Source organism: Trichechus manatus, unplaced genomic scaffold (assembly GCF_000243295.1).
Source record: "Trichechus manatus latirostris isolate Lorelei unplaced genomic scaffold, TriManLat1.0 scaffold00007, whole genome shotgun sequence".
Lineage (NCBI taxonomy): Eukaryota > Metazoa > Chordata > Mammalia > Sirenia > Trichechidae > Trichechus > Trichechus manatus.
In genome coordinates this window covers 30,823,289-30,843,974 of record NW_004443943.1, presented here as the reverse complement: position 1 = coordinate 30,843,974, position 20,686 = coordinate 30,823,289, and the positions used below count along the sequence as shown (strand labels likewise).

The window sequence follows — 20,686 nt, the reverse complement described above, 5'->3', positions numbered from 1 at the left end:
TTAGAGGGTTAATATGTTGTGGGGTTGTTAACCAATGTCATAAAACAACATGTGGACTACTGTTTCATGAGAAACTATTTGTTCTATAAGCCTTCACCTGAAGTACAATAAAATACAAAAAAAAAAAAAAAATTTATACACACGTTGTTATGTGACCCTAGTTGCTCTCTCTATAATGTGACAGCACACTCCTGCTTTCCACCCCGGATTTCCTGTGTCCATTCAACCAGCTCCTGTCCCTTTTTGCCTTTTCATCTTGCCTCCGGACAGGAGCTGCCCATTTAGTCTCGTGTATCTACTTGAACTAAGAAGCACACTCATCACAAGTATCATTTTATGTCTTATAGTCCAGTCTAATCTTTGTCTGAAGAGTTGGCTTCGGGAATGGTTTTAGTTCTGGGTTAACAGAGAGTCTAGGGGCCATGTCTTCTGGGGTTCCTCCAGTCTCAGACCATAAAGTCTGGTCTTCTTACATGAATTTGAGTTCTGTACCCCACTTTTCTCCTGCTCAGCAACAGGTTTGTTGTTGTTTTATTCAACCCACTACAAGGATGATTAGATTTGAGGTGCCTGGTGACACTGGATGAGAGTAAATGGGGATGTGGGCCAGAACTCAGACATCTCCCGGGAGCCCGTTCCTTGTCGCTGTGACAGTGTTGTGCAGTGGCAGCACCTGCAGGCCTCCTTCGTGTCCCTTCACCTCTCTCCCCTCCCCACAACCCAGCCATAGACACTGGGCCTCTGTCTGTCACAAGCCACTGTGATTTTTCCATGACGTCCCATGGGTCAGGGCTCTGCTACCGGGGAATTATGCTGGATGGAAGGATGCCAGGTGACTGGGAGATTGATGGCTTCTCTGCTTCTCCACCTCGCTATCCAAGGGACATGCATCTGCTGCTGGTGGAGGAGCGGGAACAGGAAGGACGTGGGCTCTCCTACTGGGACTCGGTGAGTCCGCAGGCCGCTGTCCTTCCTGCATCTCGGCTGGCCAGCCGCATGACCCCAGTCCAGAGGACGGGGTTGGCATCCTGATACTTTTTTGTCAACCCCTCCCTCTTTCATGTGTTGTGGGCCTTCAGGAAACTTGATGCTTTTGGCAGGTGTCACCGGGTACCTCCTGCAAGCCCGTGCCAGGGTTCCCCAATGTGTGACCACAGTGGGTCACATTGTAAGAAGGCAGATAATGAAAGGCCACACCCCTCCCAGCTTACACTCTTCCCATTGGCTCATTGGTAGGTCAATGGACTGGGCATCTGGGGTGTGCTCTCTCATTCTGTCCTGCTTCCTCCCTCTGGGTCACCAGGTTCCAGTCCAGACCCCTGGGTTCTCCCATACCCAAGGTCCCTGCTGTCAGTCTAGGGTCCCCCTGGAGGGAGGAGAGGCCCACTCCTAGAGGGGGAGGGAAGGTTCTGTCTCTCCAGGTCCTTCAGAGTGTGGACCACAGACCTTACTCTGTACTACTGAGGGTTCCTTAGTACATAACCATGAGGCTACGGGTCTCTTTCTCTTTTCCTGGTCTCTGGAGAAGCCATGGGGAAGGGAGGAAACCCATTCTGACATTTATGTAAAGCCCCTAGCACAGGCCTGACACATAGTAAACCCTCAATAAGTGCTGGTTATGATTTTTCTTCTGAATGGGGCTGCAGGGGCCGACTGGGAGGCACTGGAATAGAATCAGTGGGGGAGAATCAGTGGGGAGAAGGGTTACGCCGGGGCGGGGGTATTTCAGAGAGTCCTGGTTGCAGAGGAAATGGTAGGTGATGATATTGCTAAGGGGGAAGAGTGAGGAGAGGCCAGCGGTCCAAAGGTAGCCTTGAGGAATGCTTCATGGAGGGGAAGGGGTACCGTAGACTAGGGCCCACAGGCTCTGGGTGGCCCACAGATATATTTTGTTTGCCTCACATGGTTTTTAAAAAACTTTTGAATTAGCTTTCAATGTTTTACAAATTGGGGGATTTCGATACAATCCACATTTCTGGCTTCTCTTGAAAAACGTGAAATGGCTCTGGACACCCAGTAGAGCATGGAGCTGTGTGTGGCTCTCTGCTCTAGGCAAGGCTTGTGCCATCCAACGGACTAATGTCCCCACCATTCAGCTGTCCAACACCTGCAGCCTTGCTCATTCACCATGGGAACTGGCCCCTGGAGGGCACTGGGTTTTATAATCCCTGTCCTCAGGAAGGCGGTTGTCTTAGTCATCTAGTGCTGCTCTAACAGAAACACCACAAGTGGATGGATGGCTTTAACAAAGAGAAATTTATTTTCTCACAGTCCAGTAGGCTACAAGTCTAAATTCCGGGCATCAGCTCCAGGGGAACACTTTCTCTGTCGACTCTGGAGGAAGGTCCTTGCCATCAATCTTCCCTTGGTCTGGGAGCTTCTCTGTGGAGGAACCTCAGGTCCAAAGGACACTCTGTGCTCCTGGCACTGCTTTCTTGGTGATATAAGGTTCCCATGTGTCTCTCTGCTCGCTTCTGTCTTTTCTATCTCAAAAGAGATTGGCTTAAGACACTATCTAATCTTGTAAACCTCATCATTGTAACTGCCGCTAATCTATTTTATTACATCATAATGATAGAGTTTACAACACAAGGAAATCACATCAGATTACAGAATGGTACACAATCATACAATACTGGGAATCATGACCCAGGCAAATTGATAGATATTTTGGGGGGACACAATTCAATCCATGACAGGGGTGAAGGGAAGGAGCCAAGTGGCCAGGCAGGGTGGCAGGTCCAAGCAAGGTGAGCCTAGCTGGAGACCAAGAGGAAGGTCTTGCCCAGAGGGAGAGATGGAAGGTGATTCTGGGGTGGTGGTAGGGGTAGCCACAAAGATGCTGAGAAGAAGAGGTGCTAAAACCTAGAACCACACCCTTCCTACCCACTTTCTCAATTATGTCCTGTTGATCTTCTTCCTTCTTCTTTTTTCACTTCCTTTCTTTGCCTGCCCTTCTGCTGGGGCCCAACCCCCACCTCCAGTGCTGCTCCCTTTGGGGTGCAGGTAAAGAGGGACCTCAGCCAGAAATGCCCGGTGGCAGCCTACAGCCTTGCCCTATTGGGGTGTAGGCCAGCTCTGCCAGGCCTTTCTCCTCTCCTGCAGACGGGCACCGTCCAGGGAGGGTGGGAGCCAACCATGGTGAGCAGTGATGTGAGGAGAGCTGCTCTGATCAAGCCATCTGTGCCTCGTCTGTCTGGCCTCTGGCCCTGAGCTAGGCAAAGAGGAAGGAGTTTATGGAGGTATGTCACTCTTACAGCCGTATCTGTCCGCCCTCCCCTCCCCAATTGTGATAAGTCAGCTCCCACAGGTATACTGGGAGCCACAGTGTGCCCAGCCTGGTGACCTGGGGGAGGCAGCTGGGGGACGTACAGCTTCTGGACCTCGCTGGAACTCAGCATCAGGTAGGAAGGGGAGGAAAGAGCAGTGAGGTGGCCCGGCTTATAGCGGCAGGAGCTTTGAGAAGGGAGAAGTAGGCCTGCACCAAGGGGGCAGGCTCCCCAGAGCAGGGGCCCTGAGCTGGCCATGAAGAATGGATGGCATTGGACTTGGCCAGGAAGCTGGTCTGACTCCACTGTGGGGTGTGGATTCTGCTAGGGGAGAAATGTGGAACCAGGGATGAGATGGGCGTGTTGGACCGTGGAGGGAGAGCCTCACCTGGGCTTTGGATAGACTGTCCATGGGATCTGTCTTAGTTATCTAGTGCTGCTGTAACAGACATACTACAAGTGGATGGCTTTAACAAACAGAAATTTATTCTCTCACAGTCTAGTAGGCTAGAAGTCTGAATTCAGGGTGCCAGCTCCAGGGGAAGGCTTTCTCTTTCTGTCAGCTCTGGAGAAAGGTCCTTGTCATCAATCTTCCCCTGGTCTAGGAGCTTCTCAGCACAGGGACCCCTGGTCCAAAGGACAAGCTCTGCTCCTGGCGTTACTTTCTTGGTGGTAGGATATCCCCGTCTCTCTGCTCGATTCTCTCTATATCTCAAAAGAGATTGATTTAAGACACAACCTAATCTTGTAGATTGACTCCTGCCTCATTAACATAACTGCCTCTAATCCTGCCTCATTAACATCATAGAGGTAGGATTTACAACACATAGGAAAATCACATCAGATGACAAAATGGTGGACAGTCACACAGTACTGGGAATCATGGCCTAGCCAAGTTGACATATATTTTCAGAGGGGACAATTCAATCCATAACAGCATCCAAGCTCCAAATCCAGGACCAGGTTCAAACTCGTTTTCTTCATTAAGCCTATCCTTCCTCACAGTCCTATTTATCCAAGGCCTGGGAAGCTTGGGAGACAGCCCACCTGGCTAATTTTGCTGGTCACCATTGGCAGTGGTGCCAGGGAGGGGCTGCCTGGGCAGGGGGAGGTGGCAGGGCTCACTCGGGTTCTCATCAGCCTCCCTGAGGTCTATAGGGAGGGCAGACGGGGGGGGGGGGCAGACACACTGAGGCACCACTTATGTACACACACAGTCACACACTGCATACCAGGGAACCTGAGAATCGACAAGGAACTTAGAGGCCACCCAGTGAACCTCTGTGACCATCAGTCTCATCATCTGTAAGATGGGGGTGGCAATGCAAGTACCTCCTTAAGTGATGTTCTTAAAGTTAAAACACATGCAGAGCACTTAGCATCGTGCCTGGCTTGGGGTAGTTGCTTCATGAATGTTGGCTGTTCATGAACATCATCACTTTTCACTATACCTCCGGTGTTCTCCTACCAGACCCTCCCTGTGAGTGTCCAAGGGTGCTGTCCATGCCTGCTTTGACTTACTCCAGCCCACTCTTTCAGTCAAACATGCCCCCTCTTTAGGCCTCGTTTTCCTCATCTGTAAAATGGGGCTTAGATTAGTATAATTCTAAATTCTGACTTTCTTCAATCGGTGACTTTGTTTCCTCCAAATGTCTGTGTATCTCATTAGCTGGCACCACGAATCTCCAGGCACACAGTAGGGGTCTCCCTTGGGCTCTTCTTTCTTGGAGGGCCCAGAGGCTAGGCAGTGGAGAGGGGACCCAAATAGCCCCAAGGGACCTGGATACAAGTGCCTTCTGTGCCTTCAGCCCACCTCCTCTATTCAGCTTTGTAAAGGAAACACATCAGCTGTTCCTTTTGGCTCTGAAGATGACGCTGAGGCTGGGCTGCTTTTGCTGTTGTAATTAGCAGAGCTATAATTGCATCTGACCGGCTGAGCGTGAGGCAAGCCCTGGGCTGGGTGACACTTCAGAAGTCCCACCCTCCTCCCACCCTTCTCCGACTGGAGGACAGCTTGGCTTCAGAAGTGGTGGTTCTCAAACTTGCGCAGACATTAGAACCACCTGGAGGGTTTGTTAAAACACTGATTCTGGGCCCCACCCCTGGAATTTCTAATCAGTACGGTTGCGCCTAAGGAGCCCTGGCAGTGCAGTGGTTAAGTGCTTGGCTGAAAGGTCAGCGGTTTGAACTCACCAGCCACTCTGCAGGAGAAAGATGTGGCAGTCTGCTTCCATAAAGATTTACAGCCTTGAAAACCCTATGGGGCAGTTCTGCTCTGTCCTGTAGGGTCATTATGAGTTGCAATGGACTCGACAGCAGTGGGTGGTGGTAGGATTGTGCCTAAGCATTTGCATCTCAAAGAAGTTGCCAGATGATGCTGATGCTGCTGATCCAGGGACCACACTGAGAACCATTGTCCCAGAGGGAATATTGGGCTGCTGAGAGATGGGTCCAGAATCAGCTCACCCTGGGTAGGGGTGGAGGGGAGGTGATGGGGCAGAAGGGGTGTTGATGAACAGGTTGTGGGCTGGACACAGGCACCGTCTGTTCCCAGTTTATTGTAGGCATTCTGTCTAGAAGAAGGGGGAGGTGGACATGGGGCTAAGAGTTTGCACACTGACATGTCCGCAACAGGTAGGGGCAGAGGGAAGGCATAAAGACAAGGAGAGGCCTCCAAAGGACATGAATAAATCTTTCTCCCTCCTCTGTGCTTTTGTAGCTAATTGTTCATAAGCCTCTTATGCCCCACACCTCATTCTGCCTGTGATGATACTTAGTGGTTGTCTGACTCTCACATGGATTGTACTCTTTTCACTGCTGAGGGTCATGTTGTACTCATCATTGTGGGCCCTGTAGCATCCAGCTTGTGCCTTGTGCATACCAGGTGCTCTGTAAACATGGCATAGTGGAAAGAACTTTGGCTTTGCCGTGGAGGCAGACAGACAGGCTTGAATCTCAGCCTGGCTACTCTCTTCAAGCCGTGTGGCTAGAAAATGACTTTGTCTCTTTGGGCTTTGGTTAACCCATGTGCGAGGCATGGGTAATACCCACCTCTTAGGAGAGTACAGTGAGTTACTGTGTACAGTGTTCACTACATTCTGCGAGAGCTTGATGAATGGAAGCTTGTCGTCATTGGACAACTCTTACTGGTGTTCACTGGGTTAATCTGCAGTTGGGGTGTAGGGGGTGCTGTAGAGCTCTGAGGAAGCAGGAGTGAGGAGACCCACTGACAGAGCCATCTTGGGTCAGCCCCAGGGTCTTGGAATTCTGGCCAGTCTCAGAGTAAGGGTCTGAGAAAATGGCTGGCCCTGGCCTGGGCACACAGAGGCCTCTGACTTCTCCCAGCCCCTGCCACCCCTGACCCTGGTCCTTGGCCAGGCTTAGTTTAGCCATGAACCGCATGGGCCACCACCTCTCTGTGGGCAAGGCCCGGGGTGGAGAGGAACTCAGCAGATTTCCTGCCGGCTTCCTGCCAAGCAGACAGATAAAACTGGTCACCACGAGGTGATCCAGGCTTATTTTTAAGCTGAGCGCACCAGCTCATAAAGATGAGAGCTTTGAGCCAAGGCACAGGGGACATGTTTGGTATAGGGAGAAAGGAGTCGTTTGGGAAGGAGTGTGTTTATGTGTGTGCACATGCACGTAGCTCATGGTTTTGTGAGACGCTCCCAGCCACCTGTGGTCTCTAAAGATCCACACGCCCTGATTCCCTCCCCTCATTCTTCTGACCCCCATGGCCCCCACGGGGCAGCGTTCCTTCCATATGGCTTGCTTTGAGGCGGGGAAGTAGCAGAGGCTTTGAACTTGACCCTGTCTAGTGGGCACAGAGAGCCATAGCCCTGCTCCCCATCCCAGCCTGCCCTCCTTGCCCCATCCCTTCAGGTGCTGCCCACAGAGCTACCCAGCTCCAAGTTTAAGAAGGAGCAAAGTGATAGCTGGGGTCTGGCTCCTGGGAGGGAGGGAGGGGATGGTTTAAGCAAGGAGGTGAGTCAGAGGGAACCTCGCGCTCCGACTCCTGCTGGGAACTCCTGACCTGAGGAGGAGCCAGGCTCTGCCAGTGTCTCCCTCTTTGCTGGGGGGCAAGGTGGGTGAGGTGACGTGCCAAGGAGCTGTAGTCATCGCCACTCCTCTACAGAAGCATTTTGTGCTTTCAAAGCACTTTTGAGCGTGGGTTCCTCTACACCCCTGGGAGTTGGGCAGGGCTGGTTTGTTTGGCAGGTGAGAAAACAGGCCGGAGGAGATTGAGGGGAAAGGAGCTGATTTTGTAGGGAATCTACTCTATGCCTGGCACTACGCTAAGCACCCAAGGTGTATTATCTCGCTTAACCTTCACTACCTCCCTAGGAAGGAGGGGCTGTTGTTAGCCCCATTTCACAAGTAAAGTAGTGGAGTCCTAGAGAAGCTGAGAGACTCACCCAGGGTCACTCAGCAAGGGGCAGAATCAAGATTCAAACCCAGGTCTGCCGGTTCTGCAGCCGGGCTTCTGGCATGCTGTTTCCCTGTGCTCCTCTCGCGTCTTGTTTGTAGCCCTGCTGTCAGGGTCGCTGTGGACTGCTTGCATCTTGCCAGAGTTCCTTGTAGGGGTGTCTGTGTGGCCCACTCCATCGCCAGCTCGTGTCAGTAGGTTCAACTGCGTGGTCGCGGCTCATTGCTGCTTGGTTAAGGGCAAACATTTTGCTAAGTTTATGCATTATCTCATTCAAGCCTTACAACAGCAGACATTATTATTTCCATTTTACAGATGAAGAAACTGAGGTTCTGAGAAGTTAAGTGATTTGTCCAAGGGCACATATTTAGTAGGTGCGGGTGCTAGGGTTCTAATCCTGTCCGCCTCCTCCAGAGTCCGTCCTTCTAATCTCTTGCCCAAGGTCCCACATGGAGTTGGTCTCTCCATTTAGTTTGGAATCTGAACCTTGGCTGCGCTGGTACAAGGAGGCTTTACAGCTCTTCATCCTCTGGCAGGCACAAGAATGTACACTGGAGCATCGTAGAGCTATTGGGTAGAAAGGAAGAGGACTTCCCAGTCATAGGGCTGGGCGGTGGCACCACTCCTCAGTTGGTGGCATCTTATCCTGAGTTGGCATGGAAACAGGAGTTTCCATGGGTTGGGAGTTGCCAGGGCCTATTACTGTGACTGGTCAGGGCCTGCTGTGCTCCAAGGTGGTACAGGGGCCCTGAAGGCACTAAAACCCCCAAATTATCTCCTAACTGGCTGTTCCGTGTTACCACTCCATGCCTTCATCTTGAAATTGATCCATGTTAATCAGCCAGCCTTGCAGTTTGGCCATGGACCACCCTGGCTTTTCTAACTCTTCTATTGATGTTTCTCTAATATAGAAACCAGGGCTGGCCTGTTTCTGCAATTATCTAGCAGGCTGCTCCTTGGCTTGGAGAGGAACAGCTGCTAGCTGCCCCAGAACTTTTTTCTCACTCCACCCTCCTTCCAGTCTCCTTCCCCCACTCTCACTGTCTCCCATATTTCCTTCTCAGGTGGAACCATCTCTGAGGAATAAACTTGTCTGGGGGTTGACTTCTGCGGAGGCCAGACTACCCTCCCTCCAACTCCTTTTCGGTTCTTGCTGACACGTCCAGCTGTGAACAGAGTGGAGCTGTCTGAGTCACATCTGAGCAGCTGGCTTTGCCTAAGTGTAGTTGGCAGCCAGCTGAGGTCACCTGTGTCTTGCCTTTTGCTAGGGACAACCTGCAAAGGTGTCCTCACCTGGTGACAAATGCCTGCTCCTTTGTGCCATTTGGGTAAGAATCTGGCACTGAGATTGCCCTGGGCCCTGGGGAAAGACAGGTGGCCAGGACATCTGTGTCTGAATTTGGAGTGAGGAGAGGTTTACAGTGGGGGAGGCAAGAGCTGAAACCTGCCTCGGAAACAGTTGGTGTTCGGTGTGAGTGTGTGCCGCGTGCTGTTCACTGTGCTGTGCGCCTAATGTGGATCATCACATCCACCAGTATGATGACCCTATTGCTATCTTCCTTTACAGTAAGGAAATGAGCTCAGAGAGTTGAATTAACGTGCCCAAGGTCACAGTGACAGGGATGGCTTTGGGGCCCAGCCTTTATTCTTAACCACTTGTTTTTACTGCACTGAGAGAAGATCGCATTCTCTAGGGGAAGGAGGGGTGTTTTATTCAGGACTATTTTGGTTTCAGGTACTGGAAAAACAACTCAAACTGACTTGAAAAAAAGGAGACTGTGTATTGGCTTATATGATTAAAAGGTCCGGAGGTCATGGCTTCAAGCATAGCTGGGGTCAGGGTCAGACAGCGTCGCCAGGACAGGGCACAATATCCTGTGTCCTTGGGTCTGCTTTCCTGTGTTTGCATTTCTCTCAGGCAGGCTCCCCTTCATGGTGGCTTGAGAGCCACCAGCCCTGCAGGTGTAATGCTGTTCTCTCGGCAACCTAGGAACAGGGTGAGTCCTTCTCCCCATTGGTCCCAGCAAGTCCTAGGTCTTTCTCCACTGGCCTGAATTGGGCCATATGCTCATCCCTGAACTAGTCACTGTGGCCAGGAGGGTAGAAGAGGCTCCTGGTCTTGGGCCTGGGTTATATGCTCATCCTTGGAGCTGGGAGATAGGTTCATTCCTCACCCAAACCATAAGGACTGGGAGTGAAAAAGGAATAGTTCCCCAGGCAAAATGGGGTGCTGCAACCAGAAACAGGGATGGTTGGACAAACAGAAACAGATGCCCATCACAGTGGGTTGTTGAGCCAAGACTGCTAGCATAGGACTATGGGGTTCCTTCTCGCAAGGCTAGACTGAGGCACCAGAGGAGGTTGCAGGGAAGGAATAGCGAGTTGGGCGGGAGAACTGTAGGACACCCCCAGCTCTGTGGGGCAGAGGTTGGTATGAGGGTCCCAGGAAGAAGTTGTGTTGAGGGACACTTGGTGTGACCATCGGTTTCTCTCTGTTCCTAGGAAAGCTCTGGCCATGGCGCTGGGGCTCTTCCGGGTGTGCCTAGTGGTGGTGACGGCCATCATCAACCACCCACTGCTGTTCTCACGGGAGAACGCCACAGTCCCCGAGAATGAGGAGGAGATCATCCGCAAGATGCAGGCACACCAGGAGAAGCTGCAGCTGGAGCAGCTGCGCCTGGAGGAGGAGGTGGCACGGCTGGCGGCTGAGAAGGAGGCCCTGGAGCAGGCAGCCACGGAGGGCCAGCAGCAGAACGAGACCCGTGCGGCCTGGGACCTCTGGAGCACCCTCTGCATGATTCTTTTCCTGATGATCGAAGTGTGGCGGCAGGACCACCAAGACGGGCCTTCGCCCGAGTGCCCAGGCGGTGACGAGGATGAGCTGCCTGGCTTGGGGGGCACCCCACTCCGCAGCCTCACCCTGCCCGACAAGGCCACACTCGACCACTTTTATGAGCGCTGCATCCGGGGAGCCACAGCCGATGCCGCCCGTACCCGGGAGTTCATGGAAGGCTTCGTGGATGACTTGCTGGAAGCCCTGAGGAGCCTCTGCAATCGCGACACAGACATGGAGGTGGAGGACTTCATCGGTGTAGACAGCATGTATGAGAACTGGCAGGTTGACAGGCCACTGGTGTGCGACCTCTTTGTGCCTTTCACACCCCCCGAGCCTTACCGTTTCCACCCAGAGCTCTGGTGTTCCAGCCGCTCAGTGCCCCTGGATCGCCAGGGCTACGGCCAGATCAAGGTGGTCCGAGCTGACAATGACACACTGGGCTGTATCTGCGACAGGTCCAAGCTTGGGGAAGACATGCTGTGTCTCCTCCATGGCAAGAGCCATATGGTGCAGCCTGGCAGCGAGATGGAGGACCTACTGTGTGCCAAAGAGTCCCCATACCTGGACACCGTGCAGGTCATGAAGTGGTTCCAGACGTCCCTCACCCGAGCCTGGCACCGCATTGCCCACAAGTACGAGTTCGACCTGGCCTTTGGCCAGCTGGACACTCCGGGGTCCCTGAAGATCAGGTTCCGCTCGGGGAAGTTCATGCCCTTCAACCTGATTCCTGTGATCCAGTGTGAAGACTCAGACCTGTATTTCGTCTCCCACCTTCCCAGGGGGCCCTCTCGGTGGACCTCAGCATCCAGCACTGACTGGCTCCTGTCCTTTGCTGTCTACGAGCGACACTTCCTCAGGGTGACATCCAAGGCACTGCCCGAGGGTGCCTGCCACCTCAGCTGCTTGCAGATTGCCGCCTTCCTGCTCTCCAAGCAGAGCCGCCTGACCGGCCCCAGCGGGCTCAGCCACTACCACCTGAAGACCGCCCTGCTGCACCTCCTGCTTGCCCGCCGGGCCACTGACTGGAAGGCCGGGCAGCTTGACACTCGCCTGCAGGAGTTGCTTCGCTTTCTTGAGAAGAGCCTGCTAGAGAAGAAGCTCTATCACTTCTTTATTGGCAACCGCAAGGTGCCCGAGGCCATGGGACTCCCCGAGGCCATCCGCAGGGCTGAGCCTCTCAATCTCTTCCAGCCCTTTGTCCTGCAGCGAAGTCTCTACCGTAAGACAGTGGACTCCTTCTATGAGATGCTCAAGAACGCCCCGGCACTCATTAGCGAGTATTCCCTACATATCCCTTCAGACCATGCCAGCCTGCCCCAAAAAGCTGTCGTCTTGTAGAGCATCGGGGACCCAGAGGGCCAGGCGGGAGGGCATCCCACCACGTCTGTGCCCCTGTGGGCATCTGCAAGCCTTCCTGGAAAAATGGCAGGCTTTGTTGGGAGCCATGAGTCATCCTGCCAGGAAAGCCAGGTCCATCCTATAGACCAGAGGATACAGGATCCAAGCTGAAAGCTGGTTTGCTTTTATGCCCTGGGGGCCTGTTGGTGAAGCTGTGGTTTGGGTTTGCTTGGGGACGGATCCTTTGCCACTTAACTTTTAGATCGCCATGAATGGCCAAGTTGGTATGAGAACCCCCTATGGAGACCGAGTTAGAGACAACGCAAATGTCGACCTGGGTGTAATGTTTTTACATCACATGTCCAGTCTTTACTTGAATGTCAACAGAGAATCTGCAAGAATGATGGCAGGGACTGGTGTTAAGAGGGGCCTGGCACCCCTATTCCCAGTAGCCTTGCCCCCAGCCACCTGTAGCCAGAGCACCAATAGGGACAGATGTGGGAATTCACAGCCTTTGGTTCACAGCCTGCACAGCAATAGGGGTCCCGTGGTGGCTGCCACTTTCTTACACTGTTTGGAGAAAAGACCTGGTACAGATTCAAGGTCCTAATGGCTAATGTCTCTGTTACACAGAAATGGGTACTTGGTGGCAGAGACTTTTAAAGCTGGCTGCTTTTTCAGCTACACTTCTCACTCAGGGTCACCTCCTCTTCCTTATCCCCTCCCCAGCGTGCTGGGTCCCAAGCACCATGGGTGCCGTAGATGGTGCTGTAAAAGCTCCGTGGCCCCCACCCTTCTTTATTCTCTCTACAGAGGACCCCTTGACTCTCAGCTTAGTGGGAGGGGGGCAAATGCTGGATGATGAGAGCTTATCTAGAGAGAGGCATGGGTGCCTGGGATGAGCCTGGACGCTGGGTGCGGGCGTCTGGCATGCAGTCTGGCCTCTGGTACCCCTGTTCAGAGTGAGCTGCAGAGCTGAGAGGCGAGGGATGCCATAGCCTGCTGTTTTCCTTGGGTTCCAATCCTTGGAAGCAAGAGCTGCTGGGGAAAGCCAGCTCTGGTCGCCAGCCCCAGGCCCTTTAGCTCTTCACTTCAATGGGGCTCCCTCACCACACAGAACCCAGCGTCTCTGCCTGTACCTTGCTGGCTGCTTAGATGACCCAGATCGAAGAGCCCGGCAGAGGCTCAGCGGACTCGGACCACACAGGGACAACACTGTGGGAGCACCCTGAGACCACAGTGGGGGGCTGCCATCACTGGGCAGGTGCCAGAGCCTGTGCTCCATTCCCAGGCCCAGTTCAGGAGGTTGGGAGGCCTGTCTCCACTCTGCTTCACTGACCCTGTGAGATTCCCTCTCATAGCATCGCCTTGGCCCTTGCAGAGGGCCAAAGAGGAAGCAAGAAAGAGGAGGGTGGTTGCACCTTCAGCTTCCCTCCAGAGTTGAAGCTGGCCATGCCACCCAGATGACACCCAATTCAACAGAGGTGTCCAGGGCTCCTCAAGAACTGAAGAAAGGATTTTTCCCTGCCCCCACCGCCCCCACCCCCACCCCTAGAGTCCCCTCACCTAGGCTCAGAAAGCTGGAGAAGATGGACAGTTTGTGTGGCAAGGTTAATTCATGGCGGGGAAACTCAGCAGTGAGCGGGGGGCATGGAAGCCTGTAGGAGGCCTGCCTGAGTGGGCTGGTATTAGACGGGGCATGGGCGTGCGTCTGCCCTTCCCCAGCCCTGCAGCAGCCAGCCATGCTCCAGAGGATGAGCCTGCAAAGTGTGTCCAACAACAGCCAGAACTGAACCCCCTTTCCGTGGAGATTCATTTCTAGAATCAAGATGAATTTCCTTATTTATTATCTCCCATGCCTTTCTTTTCCCCTCTATCCTTATCCCATTGTGCTTTGAAGAGATTCCAATAACCAAGAACCAGTCTCCAAAAGCCACAACCGAACCCAAATCCCCCTCAGCTTTCCCCTTTGCTTCAGAGAGAAAGTTCGCTGAAAAACCACCTTCTGATTTCTTGTTTCTATCAAGACAACAGATCGCTGCAAGGAAATGGGATCTTTTATGTACCAAAGCTGCGTCTGAACAGAAAGCGGAGGGCTCTTTGCAGACACTTGGTATTTCATGCTGCCTTATTTATAATAAAGGAAGAATCGAATTCTTGCAAGGAGTAGTAACAGTCACAGTGTTTGTTTATAACTTCAGGAAATCTGTGAGGCTCCCAGGGCAGAGTTGTGGAGGGGGGTGAACTTCCTATTGATGAACTGAAGCTTTCACTCCCTTTTTATTCTTACGCTTTCAGGAAACAAAATAAATAACAAAATAGGACATTTCTAGCCTGTCTTTGAGGCGGCTTGTGCACTGGCTGCAGAGTTCCAGAAAAAGCCTTTGAAAACCAGCTGTTGGGTGGGTTCCAGCATTTAAGTCCTCATTTCACAGAGAGTGTGAAACTGTCAATGAGGGGACAGAGTGTCCTTTTAATAAAAAGTTTTAGTCCTCCCGGGGCACCTTGGCCTTTCCCGCTAGGACAGTGCCAGGCCTCTTTCTCCAGAGTCTCTTTTCCTTCCCAAGGGTGCCAGACTTCACCCAGTGCCTGCATACTTGCTGTACACAGCGTCTTGGGACTGCATTTCCCCATACCTCTTGACAAAGCAGGTCCTCAGGTGATGCAAATGGTTAAGTGCTCAACTACTAGGCGAAAGGTTGGTGGTTTGAACTCACCAGAGGCACCGTGAAAGAAAGGCCTGGTGATCTGCTTCCAAAAGGTCACAATCTTGGAAACCCTATGGCGTGCAGCTCTACTGTGCCCACATGGGGTCGCCATGGGTTGAATCGACTCTATGGCAACTAACAACTACAACTTGACAAGTGTGAAATGAGGAGCTGGCCCAAGGCCCAGAGGCTGGTTAGGTTGGGGGAGGATCCTAGTTCCTCAAAGGCCACCTCTACCCCCACTTTATGCTTCTCTGAAGTACAGCCTGGATTGAGAACCCAGGACTAGTTCACATCAAGGGTGCCATCAGAATCACCTGGAGGGCTTGGTCACATGCCCAGACCCCACCTCGGATCTACATGGTACCCAGAATTCCCCTTTGGAGTGGCCAAGTAAGGCTCCATTTGTAAAGCTCCCCAGGTGACGAATGGCACCCCTAGTGAAGGAAGTCTTCTTACTTCCTCTCCAAATAGAAAACCCAAGTGAACTGCTTTCCCTATATAGCTAAGGGAGATGCACCTTGGAGAAGCGGAGGAGACTCTGTGGGATCTATGGGCCAAAGGGCATCAGCTATACCACTGTGTCCTCGCCTGTGCCCACTCACAGTAGTGATAGAAGCAGAGAGGGTGGCAGAGACAAAAGATGGTGAGGGTTTCTTTCTAGCAGGTCACTAATAGTCCCTGGGAATTTATCAGGAGCCTAACATGCATGATGGAAGATAGAAAACTGAGTAAAACCAAGCCTGTGCCCCGGGAGGGGCAGAGTAAGGTCAGTTCCCAGCTACTCACCTGTGAAAAGCACCACAAGAGATCAAAACACAGTCCTGGTGGGCTCAAAGGGGAAGCCCAGTTAAGGCCTGTTTCTCCAAGTGTGGCCCTGGATTACTCAGGTAGGTATCACCTGGGTGCAGGTTCCTGGGTCACGCCACAGACTTCAGCGAAATCTCTAGGACTTGGGTACGGGGATCTGCATTTTGCCAAGTTACCCAGGTGATTCTGAAAGTCCAAGAACTACTGGTGTCTGAGGGCAATTAGGGAAGGCCTCATAGTGGGGGTGCTGCCTCATATAGGCTCTGAAAGATGGGCAGGCCTGTGACCAGGACAAGCATTCCAGCCAGAGCCATGGAATGAGGATAGGCAAGTGGGAAAACATAAGTAGCATTTAAGTAGCACCCGCCACGTGCCAGGCACCCTTCTATGAACATTCACATATATTACCTGTTCTAATCCCCATGTTAGCCCTTTGAAGTGGGTGCCCTTACTGTCCTCTCTGTTTTCCAGATGAAACAGGCAAAGGATGGTTAAGTGGCATGTCCAATATCTTGCTGGTAAGTAGCAAAGCCAGGCTTTGAACCCAGGCAGTGCTGGTATATACTGAGAAATCAGTAAATAAGGTTGAAAGGGTAGAGTGAGGCTGAACCATAGAAAGCCTTGAACACTAAGCTGCTGTACACCGGGACTTCATACGGTAAGCAGTGGTGAGCCATTGGCAATTTCTGAGTGAGACAGTAACCTGATTGGCCCCAAAACTACGGAGTCCTTAACTATGTGGTCAGCCCTGTGTTGGGTGCTGCCGGGTATATGGCTGGCTTCCAAAGTGGGCTTGGTGGCAACTGTGGCAGTGGTCAGTGACTGTCCAGAAGTCCTAGCGTAAGTCACTCTGAGGGCTATGATTCAGAACATTCTCATGTTCCGTCTAGTCTCCCCCTCATGGGACAGAGCTGGAAGGTTGTTTGGCTTGGCCAGGGAACCGCGAGGAGAGAGCCAGGAACCACACGGTGAAGGGAAATGGGTGCCTTCAAGTCACCTCATCCCCAACCCACTGCACCCTCCTCCGCCTTGCCTCCCACCCCCATTCTGGGAGGGGATTGTTTAGAGTTAACTTCTCCCATTGCAATCCAAAGATAGCTTATTTTTACTAGTTTTTTTTTTAATACAAATAATACACTCATGATAAAAAAATTCAACCAGTGACAGAAAACTTAAGTGAAAGATGAAAACTCCCACTCCTGACTTCTTAGTCCACTCCCCAGAGATAACCAATATTAAATTTCTTGTGTAGCTTTCCAAAATTATTCCATGCATAGATACATCGTGTGTGTGTGTGTCCCTTTGTTCTTTTTTACATAAATGGCATCGTACCATCAAACTTTACTTGGACATCTTTTTTTGGACTTTTAGTTCTGCCTTATTCTTTAAAATAGTTGTTTAATATCTCATTGTACACATGTACCATAATTGACCCAACTTCTCCTCCCCATGGGGCTCTGGTGGCGAGTGGTTAAGAGCCCAGGCTGCTAACCAAAAGGCTGGCGGTTCGAATCCACCAGCCGCTCCTTGGAAACCCTATGGGGCAGTTCTGCTCTGTCCTATAGGGTTACCATGAGTCGGAATCGACTCAATGGTACACAACAATAATAACAACTCCTCCCCATATGTGCCCCCTATTCCAAGAATCAGGAACACTTACATTGTCTCCACTTTTTTGCCATTATAAACAACACTACAGTGAACATCTCTGTGAACACAAACTGTTTTGAAGTGATCCTTCCTCTCCTGATAATTGTTATATCCCGAACTCACCAAGGAGTTCCTGAGTGTTGCGAACAGTTAATGTGCTAGGTTGCTAACTGAAAGATTGGCAGTTCCAGTCCACCTAGAGGTACCTCAGAAGAAAAGCCTAGTGTTAGACTTCCCAAAAATCAGCCACTGAAAACCCTATGGCGCACAGTTCTACTCTGACATATACGGGGTCGCCATGAGTTGGAATGAACTCAATGGCAACTGGTACTGGTATGGTACTCACCAACTTGCTGTATATGGATTCACCACTGAGCATCTTATAAAAAGAACGTATTGCCTGGGCTTTAGCAAGTCATCATGACTCAAGACTGAGGAAAAGGCATTTTAACCAAGTACTGAGCGAAGCATCTGCTCCGCCCTCGGTCAGGCATTACGTAGTCGACAGAAGTGTAATAAGACAAGGGATCGGTTCCCCAAGGAAACAGGTCTATTAGGAAGACAAGACTATGGCCACTAAAAATACCAGAGATCAATGAAGGTAAGTAATTGCAGGTGAAATTGTGTGGATCTGATGCCTTATGAGGCGAGTGTGAGAACAGCCAGATAAGCTTTGAGTTGGAGCTGTACCAGATTTAACACCCTTACACATGGGAAAATGTGAAGAGCCTCGCCAAAGAAAAGTCAAATCAACACAACTGTCGTTCTGTCTTTCAAATGCTTGTGCTCTATTCATCTGAGCCCAGGGCTGGTTTATTTCTTCCTGCACAATGTGGGGCCCAGGCTTTATACGTGAAAATGGCATTTTCCATCCCTTTGATGTTCCTCTGCAGCTCGACAAAGAAGCCAGAAAATAAAACTGCCAACAACAAATTATCTCCCAGCAAGAGAACCACACAAACCTCAGAGATGTTCAGTAACAAGAAAGACATTTCTTGTTTTCTTGATGGGAAAAGGTAGGTCTTAAAAGTATAGGTGAGATTTGTAGGACAGGACTAGGGCAGGGAATTTGGAAGAATTTGGTCTAATCTGTTTCTTTAAATATCACTGCTGAACAGTGATATTTTGGGTTTCTCTTAGGGTAACTCTTGTTTAAAACAGAAAGAGCAAGCAAAGACCCAGTTACTGTCACTTCTCACAAGCCTGTCTTACCAACTGGTCAGAGACAACTCAGCCCCCACAGCCTCCTTGCTTCCCTATTGCTGGAGAGTGGACTGAGCTATGCTAGACCAAAGGTCTCCTGGGACGGTGGTTGGACCCCCCCAAGGGCTGACCATGGCCTCGAGTCTCTTCCAAAAGGCATAGCTAATGCTGAATCAGCCCCGCCACCCGCCCTTCCCCACCCCTCTTCATAGGGGTCTGGCACCTCCAGATCAGCCCCAAGACCACTGAGCCAAGGACAGCTAGTCAGCCTGTACACACCCCCTACTCCAGGAATTGGGACCAACCCAGACTACAGCAGAGGTCTTAAGAAGAGCCAGACTCAGGGCCGGGGGGCCTGGTGGTGTTCAGCCCTCTTAATATCTATAGCTTTGCTGTTTCCTAAGAAGCCCACTCCACACATTCATTTCCTCCTTACCACATTTCATAATCTTGCCAGGCAAGGAAGCTACTGAAGCTCCACCCATTCAGAAGGAGACAAGACTTCACTCAGCAAACTTGCTCAGCCTCAATGTTCAATGATCCAGAGAGAAATAAGGAAGAGTGGACCCCTTGCCCTATGTCCACCTATGTGACTGCTCAGTGCGGAGGCCTACATGTGAGGTCCTGCCCACTAGGTACCCAGACTTCTTCCATGACAAAGGTGCAAAGAGACTCCAGGAGAGAGTGCATCATGAGAGAAGGAGACTCCAGAAACAGTATAAATAGCATAGGGGCTAGGAGCTTGGGCTCTGTGTTAAAATCCCAGCTGTGTCATGTCCTAACGCGGTAAGTCTCAATTTCTATGAGCCTCAGTTTCATTAACTATAATACAGGAATAATACTGCCCGCCTCTTAGAGCCATTGAGAAGATTAAATGAAAGAGCACATGTGAAGCACTTAGCTTATGACCTGACAAATAATAAGTTCATCAACAAAAATGGCAGTGGTTATTACCCTTGCCCTTAGGAGGGCTCCTTCCAGCCAAATTCGTACTTCCTGACTTCGCCAGTGGTGGTGAGGCTGTCTCATGAGTACCTCCTTCCACACGTGACCACGCTTGAGTCTGTCTTCCCTGGAGGCTTCCTCAGCACAGCCTGGGCCCTCTAGGAACTGTTTCCTCAGTTTTAGGAAATCGGCAGGGTCTTTGCCTTGACCCTCCTCACCCTTCTCTTCCCCAGGTGCCTTCACGGGAGAATAGCCAGAGCCTAGAGCAGCAGTTGCCACAGCCACAACAGAGTTAGAGCGAGCATACCCGGGAGGACATCCCAGCTTCCTGGAGACACAGGCATCTGTTCTGGACAGCAGAGTGGGGCAAAAGACTGACAGCTGCTTTCACGATGGGCTCCCTGGAAAGGGTCAGGCTTCTAAGGTCCATAATCCATTCATTCAGTTCATTCATCCACCCAGTCATGTATACACGCGTTTGCGCATTCACAAACCACTTTATCATGCTGTATACCAGGCATAGTGCCAGGTGCGGAGTCAAGTGAGACACTATTCTTTCCAGTCTAGAGGGGAAAGCACAAGGGGAAGGGCAGAGGGCGAGGTAGTTCTGGCCACGAGGAAGCAGAGGAGTGCTAGGGGCATGGGCTCTGGAGTTAGCCACCTGCATTCATTACTGTAGCCATTACAGTATGTAATGTATGTATGTACATATGTATGTACAGTATGTAAAGCTGTATGACATTTGGGCAAGTTACTTTACCTCCAAACAGTTTACACACCTGTTAAAAGGGAGTCGTTAGTACTTACCTCATAAGGCTGTGGGGTATAAATAACATATACAAAGTGCCTGGGAGATAGTAAGTAGAAACACACAGAGACGTGCGTGCACGCACACACACACACACACACACACACACACGCATACATCCTTTGAGAGATTTTCTAAACCCCTGAGCATAACTCATGTAGTCTACAGCTTTGGAAGCATAAACCCAGATTTAACAAAGGCTGTTGTTCCTACTAACAGACATCCACCCCCTCATTCCCAGCCCCCTGCCTCGTCCTGCCCATCCTCAGGAGCTGGGACAGAGGCTACTCCTGCTGCTCAGGGTTCCCGGGACAGGCTAGGAATGTCTCTTTCCTCCCTAACCCAGGGAGTTGACTGTTGCCATTCAGCCACACCCTCTGGAGGGAGGCCATCTGCTAATGACAAAGTGGGCTGGGGATCCTTGCCGTCTGGGAGGGATTCATGCTCGTGGTAGATTCTTGGGAGGAAATGACGGGGCAGAGTACCCCACAGTTCTTGTCTGTGGAGCCCATGAGTAATCAACGTTTCCATGAGCCAGCAGTATCCATGTCCTGGGGAGCTTTTGTGGTCCATTCAGCACCCCAGCTGCCCGGTAATAGGGGCAGGCCTGTGGGCATTTCAACTCCCTCGCATATGAACCCTTGGAAGGAAATAACCTGCTTCAAGAGAGCAAACAAGTGAGATTCTGACGAC

At 51.5% G+C, this 20,686-nt stretch overlaps 1 protein-coding gene across 5 annotated transcripts in view; it reads left to right on the top strand.

Moving 5' to 3' along the window:
- The window catches only part of ITPRIP (inositol 1,4,5-trisphosphate receptor interacting protein), a 28,327-nt gene extending 15,857 nt beyond the window's left edge, over positions 1–12,470 (top strand). For 2 of the 5 annotated variants that reach the window (XM_023741269.1, XM_023741294.1), the window contains one exon: positions 10,198–12,470. In XM_023741269.1, the coding sequence (XP_023597037.1) occupies positions 10,211–11,869 (1,659 nt within the window). In that variant the 5' untranslated portion in view covers positions 10,198–10,210 and the 3' untranslated portion in view covers positions 11,870–12,470. The other 3 variants (XM_004370119.2, XM_023741280.1, XM_023741287.1) reach the window with 3 other exon arrangements.
- Positions 12,471–20,686: the final 8,216 nt, after the last annotated feature.